Source organism: Poeciliopsis prolifica, unplaced genomic scaffold (assembly GCF_027474105.1).
Source record: "Poeciliopsis prolifica strain line A6 unplaced genomic scaffold, Auburn_PproV2 SCAFFOLD121, whole genome shotgun sequence".
NCBI lineage: Eukaryota > Metazoa > Chordata > Actinopteri > Cyprinodontiformes > Poeciliidae > Poeciliopsis > Poeciliopsis prolifica.
The window spans coordinates 268,858-284,844 of NW_026562496.1; the positions used below are offsets into that span (position 1 = coordinate 268,858).

Sequence of the window (15,987 nt, forward strand, 5' to 3'; positions counted from 1 at the left end):
ATGGCATCTCGCATTTTTAACGGACATGACAGAAAGGCTGAACAGCTTTAGCTTGCAGCTACAAGGCCAGGGGAAACTCATTTGTGAAATGTATTCCCACATCAAACCATTTGAGGTGAAACTAGAGCTACTTTTGGTGAAAGTGAAAAAGCACAGTTTTATCCATCTCCCTGCTTCACAAAATCTCTCTGCAGAGAACCCAGCGGTCCCTTTTCCAGCTGAAAAGTGTGTGGAAGCACTGGAAATGCTAAAGGAGGAGTTTGGTGTGCAATTCCGTGAACTACATATTTAAGCAAAAGAAATCTGTCTTTTCCAGAACCCCTTTGTTGCCGACATCAATGAAGCCCAGCCTTCTTATGAGTTTGAGTTGGCCGAGTTACAGAACTGTGATGCTCTGAAAGACGCGTTCAAGCCCAACAGTCTCATTGACTTCTATGCTGCCCTCCCAAACGACACGTACCCTAACATCAGAAAACACGCAATGAAGATGTCCACACTTTTTGGCAGCACGTATATCTGCGAGCAAACCTTTTCACGTATGAAACTGCTGAAAACTTCAATAAGATCAAGATTGACAGGTAAATATCTGCATCAGTGTTTGAGACTGGCAGTGACTGGAATGGAATCTGACATTCAACTTCTCACCAGTCAGATGCACACCCACAGTTCACACTGATGAACAAAGGTAAGCTCATTTTTCTGATTTGAATGAGTCATTGTGAGTATAAAAATAGAATCATAATAAAATCTATTGGGATAAAATCCATCTCCACAACCATACTGGTAGTAGTACTGATTGTGCTGTGGAGGTGCTGTATCACTTAGTTCAGTTTCTCAGCCTGCTTGCTTTGTGGGTTTCACAGGGAAGTTGATGAGCTGCAAACAGCGATGTCTACAAGCTATTGGAACCTAAAAAAGATTATAAAGAAGGAACACAAGAACTTTGAGAGCCTACTCATCTGAGCCATTTAAGTAAGAGATTCTGCTCTGAGAACTAAGCTGAACTTGGACCTTTTAAGATTGTGACCAGCACAACAGAAAGTTTATGTTTCATGGACTTTTTTTATGTGGAGAACCCAGAGTGTTATTTGGTTATTATTTATTTCATAAATAGTGTTATTTCCTGACTTTTGTTCTGTGAAGAATCCAGAAAAGGTTATTTGATTTTGCTTTCTGAAAAACAATACATTTTTACGTTTAGTCACTCTTGCAATTGTCACACTTTTTCTGTTACAAACTGACCCCGTTTGTAACCCGTTTGTAAATGACTCACCATTTGCCAGCTTCTCAAACCTCTGTGCCAATTGTTTCATGGCCAGCTTGCTCTCTGCCTCATTCTCCTGCTTGGAAAGTTCCCTCAGAATCTTACGGGCACCAAGAGCACTTAGCACAGACTCCCCTGCCTAATACAGAGACACAGCAAGCCAATTAAGATGCAATGAAATGAAGTTAAATTAAAGGCAATTTAGAAAAAAGGTAGTGTTGCACATGAATACTACTGGTTCTGAAAGAACAGTCATCATCTTCAAATGGTCAAGTTTAAGCTAAATAAGTTCATATACACAAGCCTTGGACTAAAGATTGTAAAGTAACGTGCTCTCACCATTTCCCAGAAGTACATAGCCATTTCAGTGCGGTTCTGCAAAACAGCCCAAATGAAGAGAGCTGCCCAGGGAGAGGGGCAGTGCTGGTTGCGATATGTACATTCACCCTTCAGGATTTTGTTGACTTGCTGAAGTTTGGAAAAGACAAATCAGGGCAAGCAGTTAGTTTCTTTCTTATCTCTTTTTCTATTCCACACACAATATGCTTTTACATTTTGGTTTTAGCTATAATATTGTTGAATATACAATAGATATCTCTCATGACAGACATTTTTATATAAAACTCTTTAATGATCAGCTAACTCCACTTGTAATGTGTGAGCAACACATATAGCAGAACTATTCACAATACTTGAAATTTCTGTTGTGTTGTTTTATACTGAAAAAATTATTCTTTAAACTTTATATTTTCTATTTTAGTTTTTGTGTGGTTCTCCATTTTTATAATGCACATATACACAATAAAAACTATATTTTATATTTTTATCCACCATGTTAACGAAGGAAAAAGAGAAAAAAGAAAGAGCAGTGGGGAAAAAAGTTGAACGCTCCCTTTCAACTTTTTGTTGAAAGTCCCTTTTGAACTTTTTGAAAGTTCAAAAAGTTGTAAGAGGACAGAAAAACTGGGTCGGGAGGTGCTGGTGCCTCTCCAGCTGCATTCCGGGCGAGAGGCGGGGTCACCTGGACAGGTCGCCAGTCTGTTGCAGGGCAGGCCGAAGATCACTTCAGTGAAATGTATTATCGATTAATACGGTGAACAAAGATGGCAGATGCAGAATATTTACAAAAAGACGTCCAAGGCAGGTTAAAATCAAAACAGCAATACCTTCCAGGTCAGAGTGTATCACCTTCAGTGTCTAGCTGCAGACTACTTCCCTGTGGAGCAGAGCTCTGCTTTTAAAGCCACAGACTCCACCCACAGAAAGTCCAATCAAGCAAATCAACCCAAAAAACTAACTCAAATAAACTCTTAAAGTATACAAAACAATAATAGGGGGGAAAAATACATGAACTTATCAAAATACAATTGTCAATTTAATAGAAAATACCCAGCACATTCTGATGACATCACCACATCACGTTACTCTCTCCTGGTGCGCCACAATCCGGAAACAATAAAGCCAGTTGAAAATAAAACCGGGAAAATGTGAGACTGAAAATAACAGATCAGGATGAACTGCGTCAGTTTAAGTTGCAACAAAAAGTAAGTTAGCGGTTGTACATGTTTGTGTACGTGTGCGCGGACGTGCTAACACAGACTCTTTAATTAGGTCTCAGCTCGTGACGGCTCCTCCGTCACAAACTGATAGAAAATGCAAGAAAATACCCTACGGTGAAAAACCTGCAAAAATTGAGATGAAAAAAGGTAAACCATGAAACACAATGTCACAGAAAATGCTGAAAACCAATTAATACAAGATATATTTAGTGGGACCTACAGCCCAAGATAGTGTATCTGCAAACACATACTTCTGAACAACCTGTATACATGTCTGTGTATCAGGATGACAGTATGAGAGAAGGGGGAAAATGTCTGCAATGTGGCAGGTAATGTCCACAGTCCTGAGACCAATTCAGTCATAAGAAGGTCCAAAAAAGTAAAGATATTGTCATGGTCATTTTTGAGACTACATTAGCGTTGGTTACTTTTCATTTTTATAATTGCAGGAGGATGTCACTGTTCAGATTGATCGTTTTCTAGTACAACATTTTAAGCAGAGATTTTGATCTGAATATTTTGGCACATGTTGTCAGATGCATCCATTTGAGGATGAGAAGCAGGCAAATATTTTGACAATGTCAAGATTTTTATTATTTCAGATAAAACAAGTAAATGTAATGAGTCAAACAGAAGACTTTTGCCACCTCAATGACCTGTAAACAGGTTCTTATGGAAATAGTTCTGTACTCACTGACCTTCAGTGCTCTTCTAGTGCCCATCCTGGGGTCAAGACCCAGAGCTCCATAGTAGAAAGGCTCACAGACATCACCGAAGAGATCCTGCAGCAGGCGGGATACCTGAAGCACAGTCACAAACTTTGCTTTGACTTTTATTTTTGTTTGCCTCCCTTATTTGCTTTTCTACACATAATGTGATTATTTAAGTGGTCCTTAGCATAACATGCAAAGCATACTGAAAGAAATCAAATATGTTAAATCGATAAGGGTTGCAAAGAGTCACAGAGCAATCATAGAAAATTTCACTTTATTGCTACAAGTGTGGGTCATGGCTTGATTTTTATGAATTCAGGTTTTCCAATCACTTCCATGTCAACTGGTGTATAAAATCCAGTAGGTAGGCACACTGACTGCTTCTACTAACATTTGTAAAGGAATGATTTGCTAATAGAACCATAGTGAATTCAAACATAACATAATGTGATGTAACTTATGCAGAAGGAGATACTAAATACTGAAACGCATAGGGCACAGAGTGCAATTTTCTCTAGAGCCATTATGTTCAGACGCCCAAACTTCAAATGGGGGTCTGAAGAACTAACCTGACCTTTATAGAATTTATTTTAATGACCAAGTGGCTACACCCAAACCTTATCCACCTTATTCCTATACTTCATTTTGTCTTATAGGAGACTCATTGCTGACCCAAACATTATAATAAAGACTCTGAGCAGAGGATGATCATTAATCATCCTCATAACAGCAGAAAAAACCCTCCTCGCCCCAAACAATAGTTTGGCCGCAGAGAAAACTTATGACCGCAACATAATCAGGCTGCCCCAGTGCTGGACTAAATGCCCGGTTCGCTACAGGCAGCCTGAGTCGGTCCCACCGAGGTGGGTCAGTATCAGATATCCTGATATAAAAAAACAGTACACTGATTGTCACCGTGATGCACTTCAAAGTACCGGTACCACCTGCTCACTGTTCACTCTCTCCTTCTCCTTAACATGATGTTACTACCAGTCGGCTTGCCTGGTAGTAAACCAGGCTGTAGTAAACCACCTGGTTAGGGTTAGGGGTCTGTGTTTGATTTTCAAAAATTGATTTCTTGTTAATTAATTTTCAGCCTTGGTCTAGCTATTGCAGTTCATTCCTTTGGATTCAGATGCTTAGTTATTTTTGCAATTTCTGTGATTAGTGTTTAGGCTTCTCCCATTGTTCAATTTCTCCTCAACACCTCCTCTCATGTTCATTAGTGTTCTTTCCATTAGTATACCTGGCTTTATGGCTCTCTGCCTTATGCTTGCCTGCCTGTGTCTAGTCCTGTATTCCTTGGTGCCTACCAGAGAGTTTTGCATTGATTTATTAATTCAATTATCTTCATTTTATCTCCTGCCTCTGACTCTGCATGCATTCTGGCTCCAACAACACTCCAAGTAGCACTGAGTTGCTTTGGAATTGAGTCACTTTGGGAAATATTAGAAATTAATTGTTAGTGTGTTTTAAATCACACAAGATGGGTTGTTCAGCATAAAAGCTTGCTGTTTCTGACAGAAAATCTGGAAAATCTTGTACTTTCAAATTTTCAATTATGTAGATATGAGAGAGAACTTCAAGCTTTTATTGAAGCATAACAGTTATATTTTAGGACAACCAAATTTAAGTTAGTACATTAAGTAAAAAAACATTGTTACATTATATTTCTTGGCCATAATCAGCATGATTAGGTCAGCGCTTTACAAAACTAGTTATTGGATATTGAATAGGATTGAGTTCCTTGTTTACATTGCTACTACTTTCACTCAGTTGTTCAATCAAACATGTGCCTGCTGCTCAAGTATTGAACTCACCTCAAACAAACTAAGATCCCTGACAGAAGCACCTGTGTTCACTTCTGTATGGAGAGTCTGCATGGCACCTATTCCAGCTCCGTCCTCAGAGAGCAGAGGTCCAGCCAGGCTCCGTCTTTCACTCAGACGCCTCTGGAGTAGAACGTATGCCAGCGAGCTATCTGACAGCGAGCGATATAAACTCTCCAAGCGATTATTTGTCAAATAATTCAGGATGTTGAGACCATTTTCACAGAAGAGACGCACAAACTGGGGCTTGTTATTGATCAAGGCATCTGTCATGGAGTCCTCAAGGTCCTCATACTGAAAGTGAAACGAAAAGTCAAGCAATAATGTCTATAACTGTGTTTTTCAAACTTTTTTCAGCAGAGGATCACTTCACCTATCTAGCTAGCACTCACAGATCACCTAACTAGAAATTTTCTCGCAATAACACATCTTCATACATTGAACCTGAAATGAAAACATTAGCCTCTCAACACACTTATGGTTGTTTTCTGTCTTCACCAGATATTTAGATATTTGAACATAACATTTGAGAACCCCTGAGCAAGGTGTTTGAGACTAGAACCAAACTAAAACTCTGGTGTTTCAACAGAGTAGAAACATAAAATACCTTCCAATGTATGTCTCCATTGAAGAGCTCAGCTTTTGCGATGTCTACTCGGTTCCAGGCCACAGCCAGTTTGAGCTCCTCTGTGGACTCATTGGCCATACTGGTCAAACGTTTACTAGCTTAACACAAACACAGTAGACAAACAACAATATCAGATAACCCAGAAATGCTAACCCTTAGTTTTGCATAATCATTTAAGTAATAGAATACATGAGAACTTGTCATGAGGTGGTGTGTGTGGTGGTGTTGAGGCAGACGCTGGAGGCCCAGGTAAAGTGAGTAGGTGTGAATTTAATAATGAAGACAGTCCAGAAACAAGGTCAGACAAACAAGTCTGCGGCCAGGCAGCACGGCTGAGCGGAAGCCAGAGCTCACACCGGTGGCGACTGGTCAAACAGGTGGAACAACGACAGCGACAAAGAGGAACATCAAAATATGATAAGGACCCGACGAGGAACAAAAGACACAGGAGGGATAAAATACACTGAGGGTAATCAAGGGAACAAGACACACCTGGGAACAATCAAGGGGAAGACAGGACAACGAGGACACTCAGGACACAGAAAACTCAGATAAACACAGAAAAACACAGAACATGACAGAACTGTCATCTTTAAAATAATCTTCATGAAATATAAAATTAAAAACAAAGTTTGTAATCTTTATCAAATTAGATAGCACTGAATTTCAGACCATGCTGAGGATTCTACCAAAAGCATTTTTCCCCACACTAGTTCATGACAGTGGATATGGTCGCTTGGCAGCATAGAAGGGTTGTGGCTGGTAAGGTTGGGAAATTATCCCGATTTGAAAAAAATTATACCACCTTGGTGATTGTTACGGCCCGGCTCAGGAAGCCGCAACAAAAATCAGGGGGACACGGCAACCAGTGATGTTAAGCCCATGAAAGGCGTTTATTTTTAAAAGAATTGATTTGTCTAGGAGACATCAGTCCAGGCCCCTTCAGTCTGGTCTCAGCCTGGATCTCCGGGTCGTCTGCGCGTGGTGGCTTCTGCAGTCACACCCATGAATGGAACGGCGCTCCTTATATACCATCCAGGTGTCTGTGATGGAAGCGCCTCCCACATTGATAATTGATAATTAGTAAATCACAGGACACGCACAGGACTGTGACAACAGGGTCGTCACACCCCCGCCCATAAAAAAGCAGGTTCCTATATGGAACCCTGCTCCAAACTCACCACATGTGTAAAACAAACCCAGCCACCATTAGTATGTTGCTCTCTCATCCATGTTATACTTAGCCAAGTTGTTTAATGTACAGGTTTCCTCCTCAGCTCACTTTCCAGACCAGCAACTGGTGCACTCAGAAGCTCTTTAAGGAACATAGAAAGGGAACAGGGAGAAAAAAAACAAAAAACAAACCTGCTACAAAAGTGGAGCACGAGATAATGCATCGGCCATGATATATTTTCCTTTAATGTAACGAATATCCAGGTTATAGGACTGTAGAAACAATGACCAGCGAATCAAACGCTGATTTGGGCATTTCAGTGAAGCAAGAAACGTCAGCGGATTATGGTCTGTAAAAACCACAATGTTAGCACCACCACTTAAATAAACATCAAAATGTTTCAGGGCTAAAATCAAAGCCAACGTCTCCTTCTCGATTACGGAGTAGTTCAACTGATGCTTATTGAATTTTTTGGAAAAATAACTCACTGGCCTACCAATACCCAGATCATCAGTCTGTGTAAGGACAGCTCCAGCACCCACCTGACTAGCATCCACATAAAGTTGGAACGGATGTTGAAAACGTGGTGCAGCCAATACCGGAGCAGCACAGAGGAGTCTTTTCACCTGCTCAAAAGCCTGTTGACAAAGGGGAGACCACTCAAACTTGACATCTTTACGCAGCAAATCTGTCAGAGGCACCACCACAGATGAGAAGTTTCGACAAAAACCTCTGTAATATCCCACCAGCCCAAGAAAACGCATTAGCTCCTTCTTTGTAGCTGGAACAGGAAACTGCTCTACCGCCTGAACCTTTGCTGCAACAGGGCGGACCTCACCTTGGCCCACCACACGGCCTAAATAGGTAACTGTAGCCCTTCCAAACTCACATTTGGCCAGGTTGATCGTTAACCTCGCCCCCGCCAAACGAGTGAAAAGCTCCCGAATGCGCTCCACATGCTCTCCCCAGGTGTCAGAATACACCACCACGTCATCCAAATAGACCGCACAACCAGTCATGTCACCAACCACTCTGTTCATTAGTCTTTGAAACGTGGCTGGCGCATTTCTCAGACCAAATGGCATGACTGTATAAGAATACAAGCCTGTAGGCGTAACAAACGCAGACACTTCACGTGCACGTTTAGTCAGTGGTACCTGCCAGTAACCCTTTAAAAGGTCAAATTTACTAACAAAGTTAGCAGAACCCACTTGATCGATGCAATCATCCATTCTCGGCAGCGGGAAACAATCTGGTTTAGTAACAGCGTTAAGCTTACGAAAATCTGAGCAGAAACGCAGCGTATTGTTCGACTTAGGGACCAAAATACACGGAGATGCCCAACTGGACCTACTCGGTTCTGCAATCCCAGTACGAAGCATATAATCTACTTCTGCATCCAAGTGCTTACGCTTCTCCAGATTCACTCTGTAAAACCGTTGCTTGATTGGTTTAGCGTCTCCAACATCCACATCGTGTTCAATCAAATGTGTGCGACCTGGCGTGTCCGAAAATAGACATGGAAATTCACTTATCAACTCTGCCAACTGTTTAGCACACCCTGCAGGTAAGTGAGCCAACAACGTGTCCAGCTCACCCAAAGTTTCAGAGTTTTTAAGACGCCCATGAATCAGAGCGCTGTCCAACCCGTCCGTACTGCCGTCATCTTCGACAGGTAATAGTGCGCTGTCCGTGGTGCTGAAAGTCTCGCTCCCCCCAGCAAGGCTGTTTACGGCACATGCAGGCGTGGCATCAGTACCCTGTGGCTGAAATAAATCACGAGCATAATATGGTTTTAATGTGTTAACATGACACAACTGGGTTTTCTTTCTCCGCTCCGGCATCGATATTAAATAGTTCTGATCGGAAACCCGCTTCAGAACTGTATATGGGTCAGTAAATTGCGCCTGAAAAGGAGAAGTCGTGACCGGACACAAAGCCAAGACTTGATCACCAGACAAAAATGAGCGCGCCTCAGCACGACGATCAAACAAACTTTTCATTTTTTCCTGCACCACAGTCAGTTTCTCTTTAACGAGTTCTCGTGCCAGATATAAACGTCTTCTAAAACCATTTACGTAATCCACCAAGTTTTTCGGCGGAGCAGACTCTTTCAGCCCGTCCGCCACCACAGCCAACGGACCCTTCACGTTGTGTGCAAAAACCAATTCATTTGGGCTAAACCCAGTGCTTTCTTGTGTTACCTCCCTGGCGGCCAGCCAAGGCAAACCTTCAGCCAAGGCAAACCTTCCTCCCAGTCGCCCGCCAGTTCTGTACAGTAAGCGCGCAAGAAAGACTTCAGAGACTGGTGGAAGCGCTCTAATGCCCCCTGACTCTCTGGATGATATGCTGTCGCTTTACTGTGTCGCACCCGCAGCTGTTTCAAAACCTGACTGAACAAATGTGATGAAAAATTTGTTCCTTGGTCAGACTGTATTACTTTAGGGATGCCAAACACCGAAAAGAACTGAGTAAGCGCACGTACAACTGACCTAGCAGTTATCGTACGTAACGGATAAGCTGTTGGATAACGTGTAGTTTGACACATCACAGTGAGTAGATATGAAGACCCAGCCTTTGAGCGAGGCAACGGACCCACGCAATCTATGATCAAATGTTCAAATGGCTCAGATGCAGCGATAATTGGGCTTAAAGGGAACGGTTTCAAAACCTGATTGGGCTTAGCAATAAGCTGACAAACATGACACATCTTAATATAAGACGAAACGTCCTTTAAGACGGGGCCAGAAAAAATGTCGCAAAACTCGATCATACGTCTTACGTACACCAGAATGGCCAGATTCATCATGAGCAACTTTCAACACTGCGGAGCGTAGCTTGATGGGAACCACTATTTTGTAATACTGGCTCACCCACAACGTCAGCATGTGGTAACCATTTCCTCACCAACAATGAATCCTGCAGGAAATATCCACAAGCACAATCAGTTGTTTCACTTAATGGGCGAACCTGATCGATAAGAGTCTTCAGTGAAACATCAGCTTGTTGTTCCTTCACGAACTCACTGCGAGACAGAGACATGGGAAAACTAGACAAAGGCAAATTAATTTTCACACATTTCTCGTCTTTCACACTCTGACCGCGCGCCATGGCCCGAGTAACTGCGCATGCGCTAAACACATCTGTGAATTCCACGTTCCCCTCAGTCTGAGGAATGACTCGCTCAACTGGCTCTGACGTAACCAGGCCGTCTAACGGTGCAGCGTCCGCCCACAAACGAGTTCCTGCTAAACCGTTACCCAAAATCACCGAGACGCCATCAATTGGCAAAGCAGGGCGCACAGCCAATTGCGTGTCACCAACAAACAGTTCGCAATCAAGAAACACAGAAACATCATGTTTAATCCCATTCCCAGAATTGGAACACAGGCATCTGTCTCAGACTCAGCCGAGAACGGCAACACGTCAGCTCTAATAAAAGAGTCAAACGCCCAGTGTCTCTCAGAATCTTAACTCGAACCTTTCCCTCGCCATTTGACAGTGACACATACCCCTCACGAATGAAAGGTAGGTATGAAACACCTACTTCAGAAGACGGAGTGTTCTTCGTGTCCTCTAAAGGACTCCGCACTGGCGCAGCCAAACCAACTCCCTTAGGAACAGTTTGAAACTTTTTTGTTTCACCCTTAAGCTGATGACAATCTGCTTTAATATGTCCGCGTCTGTGACAGTAGTGACAAACCCGATCATCATCCCGAACAACCGGATTTTTAAACTGCCTCGTCTCCATTTGCTTAGTGACACCACCAACCCGATCACTGCGGCTCACTTCTCGTCCAAAATAGCGTTTAAAACCCACAGAACCCGAATAATCCTTATGAGTCAGCACGTACTCGTCCGCCAACCCCGCGGCCACAGAAATGTTTTTAGCTTTCTGTTCATTAATGTAAGTTGCAATGTCTTCCGGTAAGCAGTTTTTAAATTCTCCAACAACATCAGATCGCGGAGCTGATCAAAGTTCTTAACATCTTGTGCAGCACACCACCGATCAAATAAAGCAGTTTTAACACGACCTAACTCAGTATAACTCTGATGATCGGCTTTTTTATAGCAGCGAAATTTCTGCCTATATGCCACCGGCATGAGCTCATAAGCTTTTTCCACTGCACTCTTCACTTTATCATAATTTAAACTGTCACTAGGTGACAGCGAGGCATAGGCTTCCTGTGCTTTACCAGTGAACACACACTGCAGAAGCAGCGGCCAAACATCCTGAGGACACCTCAGTGTTTTTGCCACACGTTCAAACAGGATGAAATATTTATCCACATCCAATTCGGTAAACGGTGGAACCAAACGAATACATTTGTTGATATCAAACTCTGCCCCTGCAGAACTGCCATCTTGATCAACTGAAACGCGCGCCGAGTCGCGCCTCGCAGCTGCCTCCAATTTTTGCGCATCTCCACCTGATGCTGCAGCTCTTTCTCTCGGAGCTCCAAACGACGCATCTCTAACTCCAATTCCATTTTGCGCACCTCACTGGTAGACGCCCCAACGTCACCCTGGGTGGTTGATTCGGGAGGTGGCAAAACGTTTTGCTCAATTAATGCGACATACAGTCGCCTTCTAATAACCTCCTTTTTCTCTTGTTTAATCACAGGTATTTCAAACTGAGCAGCAATGGCTACGAGATCACTTTTACGAGCAGCATGAAACTTCTCCAAAGAAGGTTTAGCTACAAAGTCGTCCAGATCAAACTCCATATTTTTAAGAAAAACCGCAATCATACACTACAGGAGAAAAACACAAACTAAACGACAAATACAGCTTAAAGTGAAAGAGTGCGTAATGGTTCCAAAGCAATCATGTCCCCACTATACTTTACCTGCCTGTCAGAACTCACCTGCTTAACTGATTCCTGGCTCTTCACGTGGATCGGTGGCGGGTTTATTAAGCACCAAACCAGTGAGAAATTAATCTCACGGATTGCCCCCGAGATCACTGCTTGCACAGTGAACGCCAACCGCAAACCCCCACGACACTACTAAAACAACAAACAGGTGAAGTCTAAAACGACAACACCTCTTAGCCTATCAGGAGACACAATCACAAAAAGAGAACCACTCTGACGCACAAACCCCAAAACATTTCACTCACCTGTCTTAGACCAACCAACAAAACGCGCCACAGCTGCCTACAACAAACAAACTGGTTAACAAAGCCATGTCCCAACCCCAACGGTGTTGTCACTGCTCACTCCTACAAACAGGAAAAAGGTGAATGAAAACGTCACACACTCAAACCAACAATTTCCCAAATTGCAAAAGTCTCGTGTTTGACGATCCCCCATTTGTTACGGCCCGGCTCAGGAAGCCGCAACAAAAATCAGGGGGACACGGCAACCAGTGATGTTAAGCCCATGAAAGGCGTTTATTTTTAAAAGAATTGATTTGTCTAGGAGACATCAGTCCAGGCCCCTTCAGTCTGGTCTCAGCCTGGATCTCCGGGTCGTCTGCGCGTGGTGGCTTCTGCAGTCACACCCATGAATGGAACGGTGCTCCTTATATACCATCCAGGTGTCTGTGATGGAAGCGCCTCCCACATTGAGGACCTTAATTGATAATTAGTAAATCACAGGACACGCACAGGACTGTGACAACAGGGTCGTCACACTGATTTCTTCATCATGTGACAAATCAGTATGGACAATATGTGACCAACATTGTGAAAAATAATTGCAACATATGTTACACGAGGCTGTAATGTAATAATATGGAGTAATAAAGTAATAATTGGAATTGATTTAAAATAAATATTGGTATTGATAATGATAAGATGGTAATCTGACCAGGTTGCACCTTGGTGCTGGTGCCCTATGATAGGCAAATCGTGAAAATCCAAAAATATAACACTGGTTGAACAGAAAAATAAAACTTGATTTATTGAACAGAAGACATTTCTCTTCAAAGACTTAAGTTATTTAATGGCTTGATTTAGGCTTAATCAGATTGATATGTTTTGCAAGGGGATTATGTTGCCATGAATGAGTTACGTTCTTCTTCTTATTAAATATTTTGCAGTCCTTGAAGTAGCTACAAGGTGAGGTAAGATTGGGGAGCAACAATTTTCATGTACATTTATTCATTTATCACAAGCCTATTGATAGCTAGAGTCATTTTAAACATCTAAATTTTAGTATTTCTTATCTGAAATGTACCAACATCACTTGTGCTTATTGCTTTGTATTATCCACCAGGGACTTACTCTTACCTTTTGGATGAAATTTGGATCAGATTTTTAAAAAAACTATTTTGTATTGCATACAGATAAGGCCATTGTAATTGAGGATTTTATAGAAATTCTGAAAAATACATTTTGTAATAGCGCCACAATATGTAGTGATGTAATATAATAAAAACATTGTTAAAACTGCATGATTGGTGCAAAATGTAATAAAAATCCTTGAGAGCATTTTACAATACTTTCTGCCAAATATGTAATAACAATAAAAGATTTTGAGCTAATTTTTGCAAATTGTGAAGGTAACACTTTTTAAAAAATATGATAATGCATTAGTGTGGTGCATCAGTTAATGAAAAAAAATCACAAATTGTTTGTGTTCATTCCAATTATTATACAACTGAAACATATTTGCATAGACTGAATAAAAAGACAAACTTTTTTTTTCTCTTTGTCTGAAGTAAAATCTGAGAAAACCCCTCATGTTTTATGTCAGAATTAACAATTTATTTATTTTTTGCTCAATGCCAGAAAACTTGGAGAGAACATTTTTAGATTTTCTTTTTTTTTTGTAATTGTCCTCAATTTCAAAGGTTTATATACATTTGGTCAGTATTCGAGACAACGGTCTTTTAAAATCTGTTGATTTGGTTCTCTTTTACAAGATTAATTTAGATAAATCTTTTTCTTCTCCTCAATGTTTTTCAAGATATGGTGTTACAACCTACTTTTCACATATCTGAAAGAGATTGCATATTTATTAGTTCTGACTTATTCTCATCTAACTCCTCCTCCTAAGTTTTGACAATTAAGAATGATTTGTTGAAAAGATCCCTTTATCTACATGATTTCTCAGTAGAGTTAACACAAATTTATATTCTTCCTGGCTTAAACTTGTTCCAGTCTCTCCTGGCACATCTGTTTTAGGAGCGTAAACAGCAACTTTCAGATCTTTCCACAGATTCACGATTGGATTCAGGTCTGGACTTTGACTTGGTCACTCAACACCTGGATACGTTTATTTGTGATTCATTTCATTGTCTTGGTGGAAGGTAAATCTTTCTCCCAGTCTCAGGTCTTTGGCAGACTCCAATAGGTTTTCTTCCAGAATGGTCCTGTATTTGGCTCAATCCATCTTCCCATCAATTTTAACCATATTCTCTGTCCCTACTGAAGAAAAGCAGGCCCAAACCATGGTGTTTGACAATGGGGACGAGTGATGAGCTGTGTTGCTTTTACACCAAACATATCATTTTGCATTGTGGCCAAAAAGTTCAATTTTGGTTTGGGCCAGAGCACCTTCTTCCATGTGCTTGGTGTGTCTCCCAGGTGGTTTATGGCAAACTTTAAATTAGACTTTTTATGGATATCTGTGAGAAATGGCTCTCTTCTTGCTGCTCTTCCATAAAGGCCAGATTTGTGCAGTGTACGACTGATCGTTGTCCTATGGCCATTTCAATATGATCACTTGCACAGTGCTGCTTGAGACACTACAAAGATGTTTTGAAGCCACTGACTACCATGCACTCTGTGAACCGAATATGGAGGACATCGATATGCTTACTGAGTGCATAACACATTATATTAACTTCTGTGTTGACTCCTTTATCCCTACTGAGGCTGTTTACTGTTACCTAAACGACAAGTCCTGGGTAACAAAAGAGATCAAGGCCACCCTGAAAAAGAAGAGGGCTTTCAGAGATGGCAACAGGGATGACGTGAAAGTAATTCAGAGGTGCTTGAAGACGAAGATCAAAAGAGTTAAGGAAGATTATAAGAGGAAGCTGGAGAGGAAACTCCAGCAGAAAAACATGAGAGGTCTGAAGAGGAATGAGGACTATCATCGGGTGCAGATCAGCAGGCTGTGGAGCGGTTGAGGGCAACGTTGACAGAGCCAATGAACTAAACCTGTTTTTCAACAGATTTGACGTTGTGGCCCCTGCACCTCCTGCTCACACTCCCACCAATGTCACAGCTGCTGTCCAACAACTCTCCCCTCCCACTCCTCAGAGTCCTTCATCTCACCTTTACTTCTCCTTCCCTCCTCTTCAGTGATTATACCCCACCCCTCAGCTGGCCATCTCTACCTGTAGAGGAAACATCACTGCCGAAGATGTTAGAAGACAGTTGGTGAGACACTTGCGAGGCTGTCAGGCCCTGACAGTGCCAGCCTGAGGATACTCAAAGCTTGTGCTTTCCAGCACTGTGGAGTCCTCCAACATGTCTTCAACATGAGCCTGTGCCAACAGAGGGTCCCTGTGATGTGGAAACCATTCTGCCTTGTTCCGGTACCAAAGTCACTACAGGCTTGTAGTGACTCCAAGGACTACAAGCCTGTGGTACTGACCTCCCACATTATGAAGTCTCTGGAGAGACTCATCCTGGAGCAGCTCCACACTTGGACCCCTTGCAGTTTTCCTACCTGCCCAAGCTTGGATTTGAGAATGTCATTATCTTCCTGCTGAACCGTGCATGTGCTCACCTGGACTAGCCGGCAAGCACTGTGAGACTCATGTTCTTTGACTTCTCAAGTGCATTCAACACCATCCATCTGGCTCTACTGGATGAGAAGCTGATGGCGATGCAGGTGGATCCCCCCTTGTGTCAGACAGTGTT

General features: G+C 42.1%; 1 protein-coding gene across 1 annotated transcript in view; it reads right to left on the bottom strand.

Moving 5' to 3' along the window:
- trpm4a (transient receptor potential cation channel, subfamily M, member 4a) overlaps positions 1-15,987 on the bottom strand; it is a 73,562-nt gene that overhangs the window by 39,822 nt on the left and 17,753 nt on the right. Inside the window, exons 10-14 of the mRNA XM_055024483.1 lie at positions 5,973-6,091; positions 5,357-5,659; positions 3,522-3,623; positions 1,604-1,732; positions 1,274-1,403 (exon numbers count right to left, since the gene is read on the bottom strand). Coding sequence (XP_054880458.1) covers positions 1,274-1,403; positions 1,604-1,732; positions 3,522-3,623; positions 5,357-5,659; positions 5,973-6,091 — 783 coding nt within the window. The remainder of the gene's footprint in view (positions 1-1,273; positions 1,404-1,603; positions 1,733-3,521; positions 3,624-5,356; positions 5,660-5,972; positions 6,092-15,987) is intronic.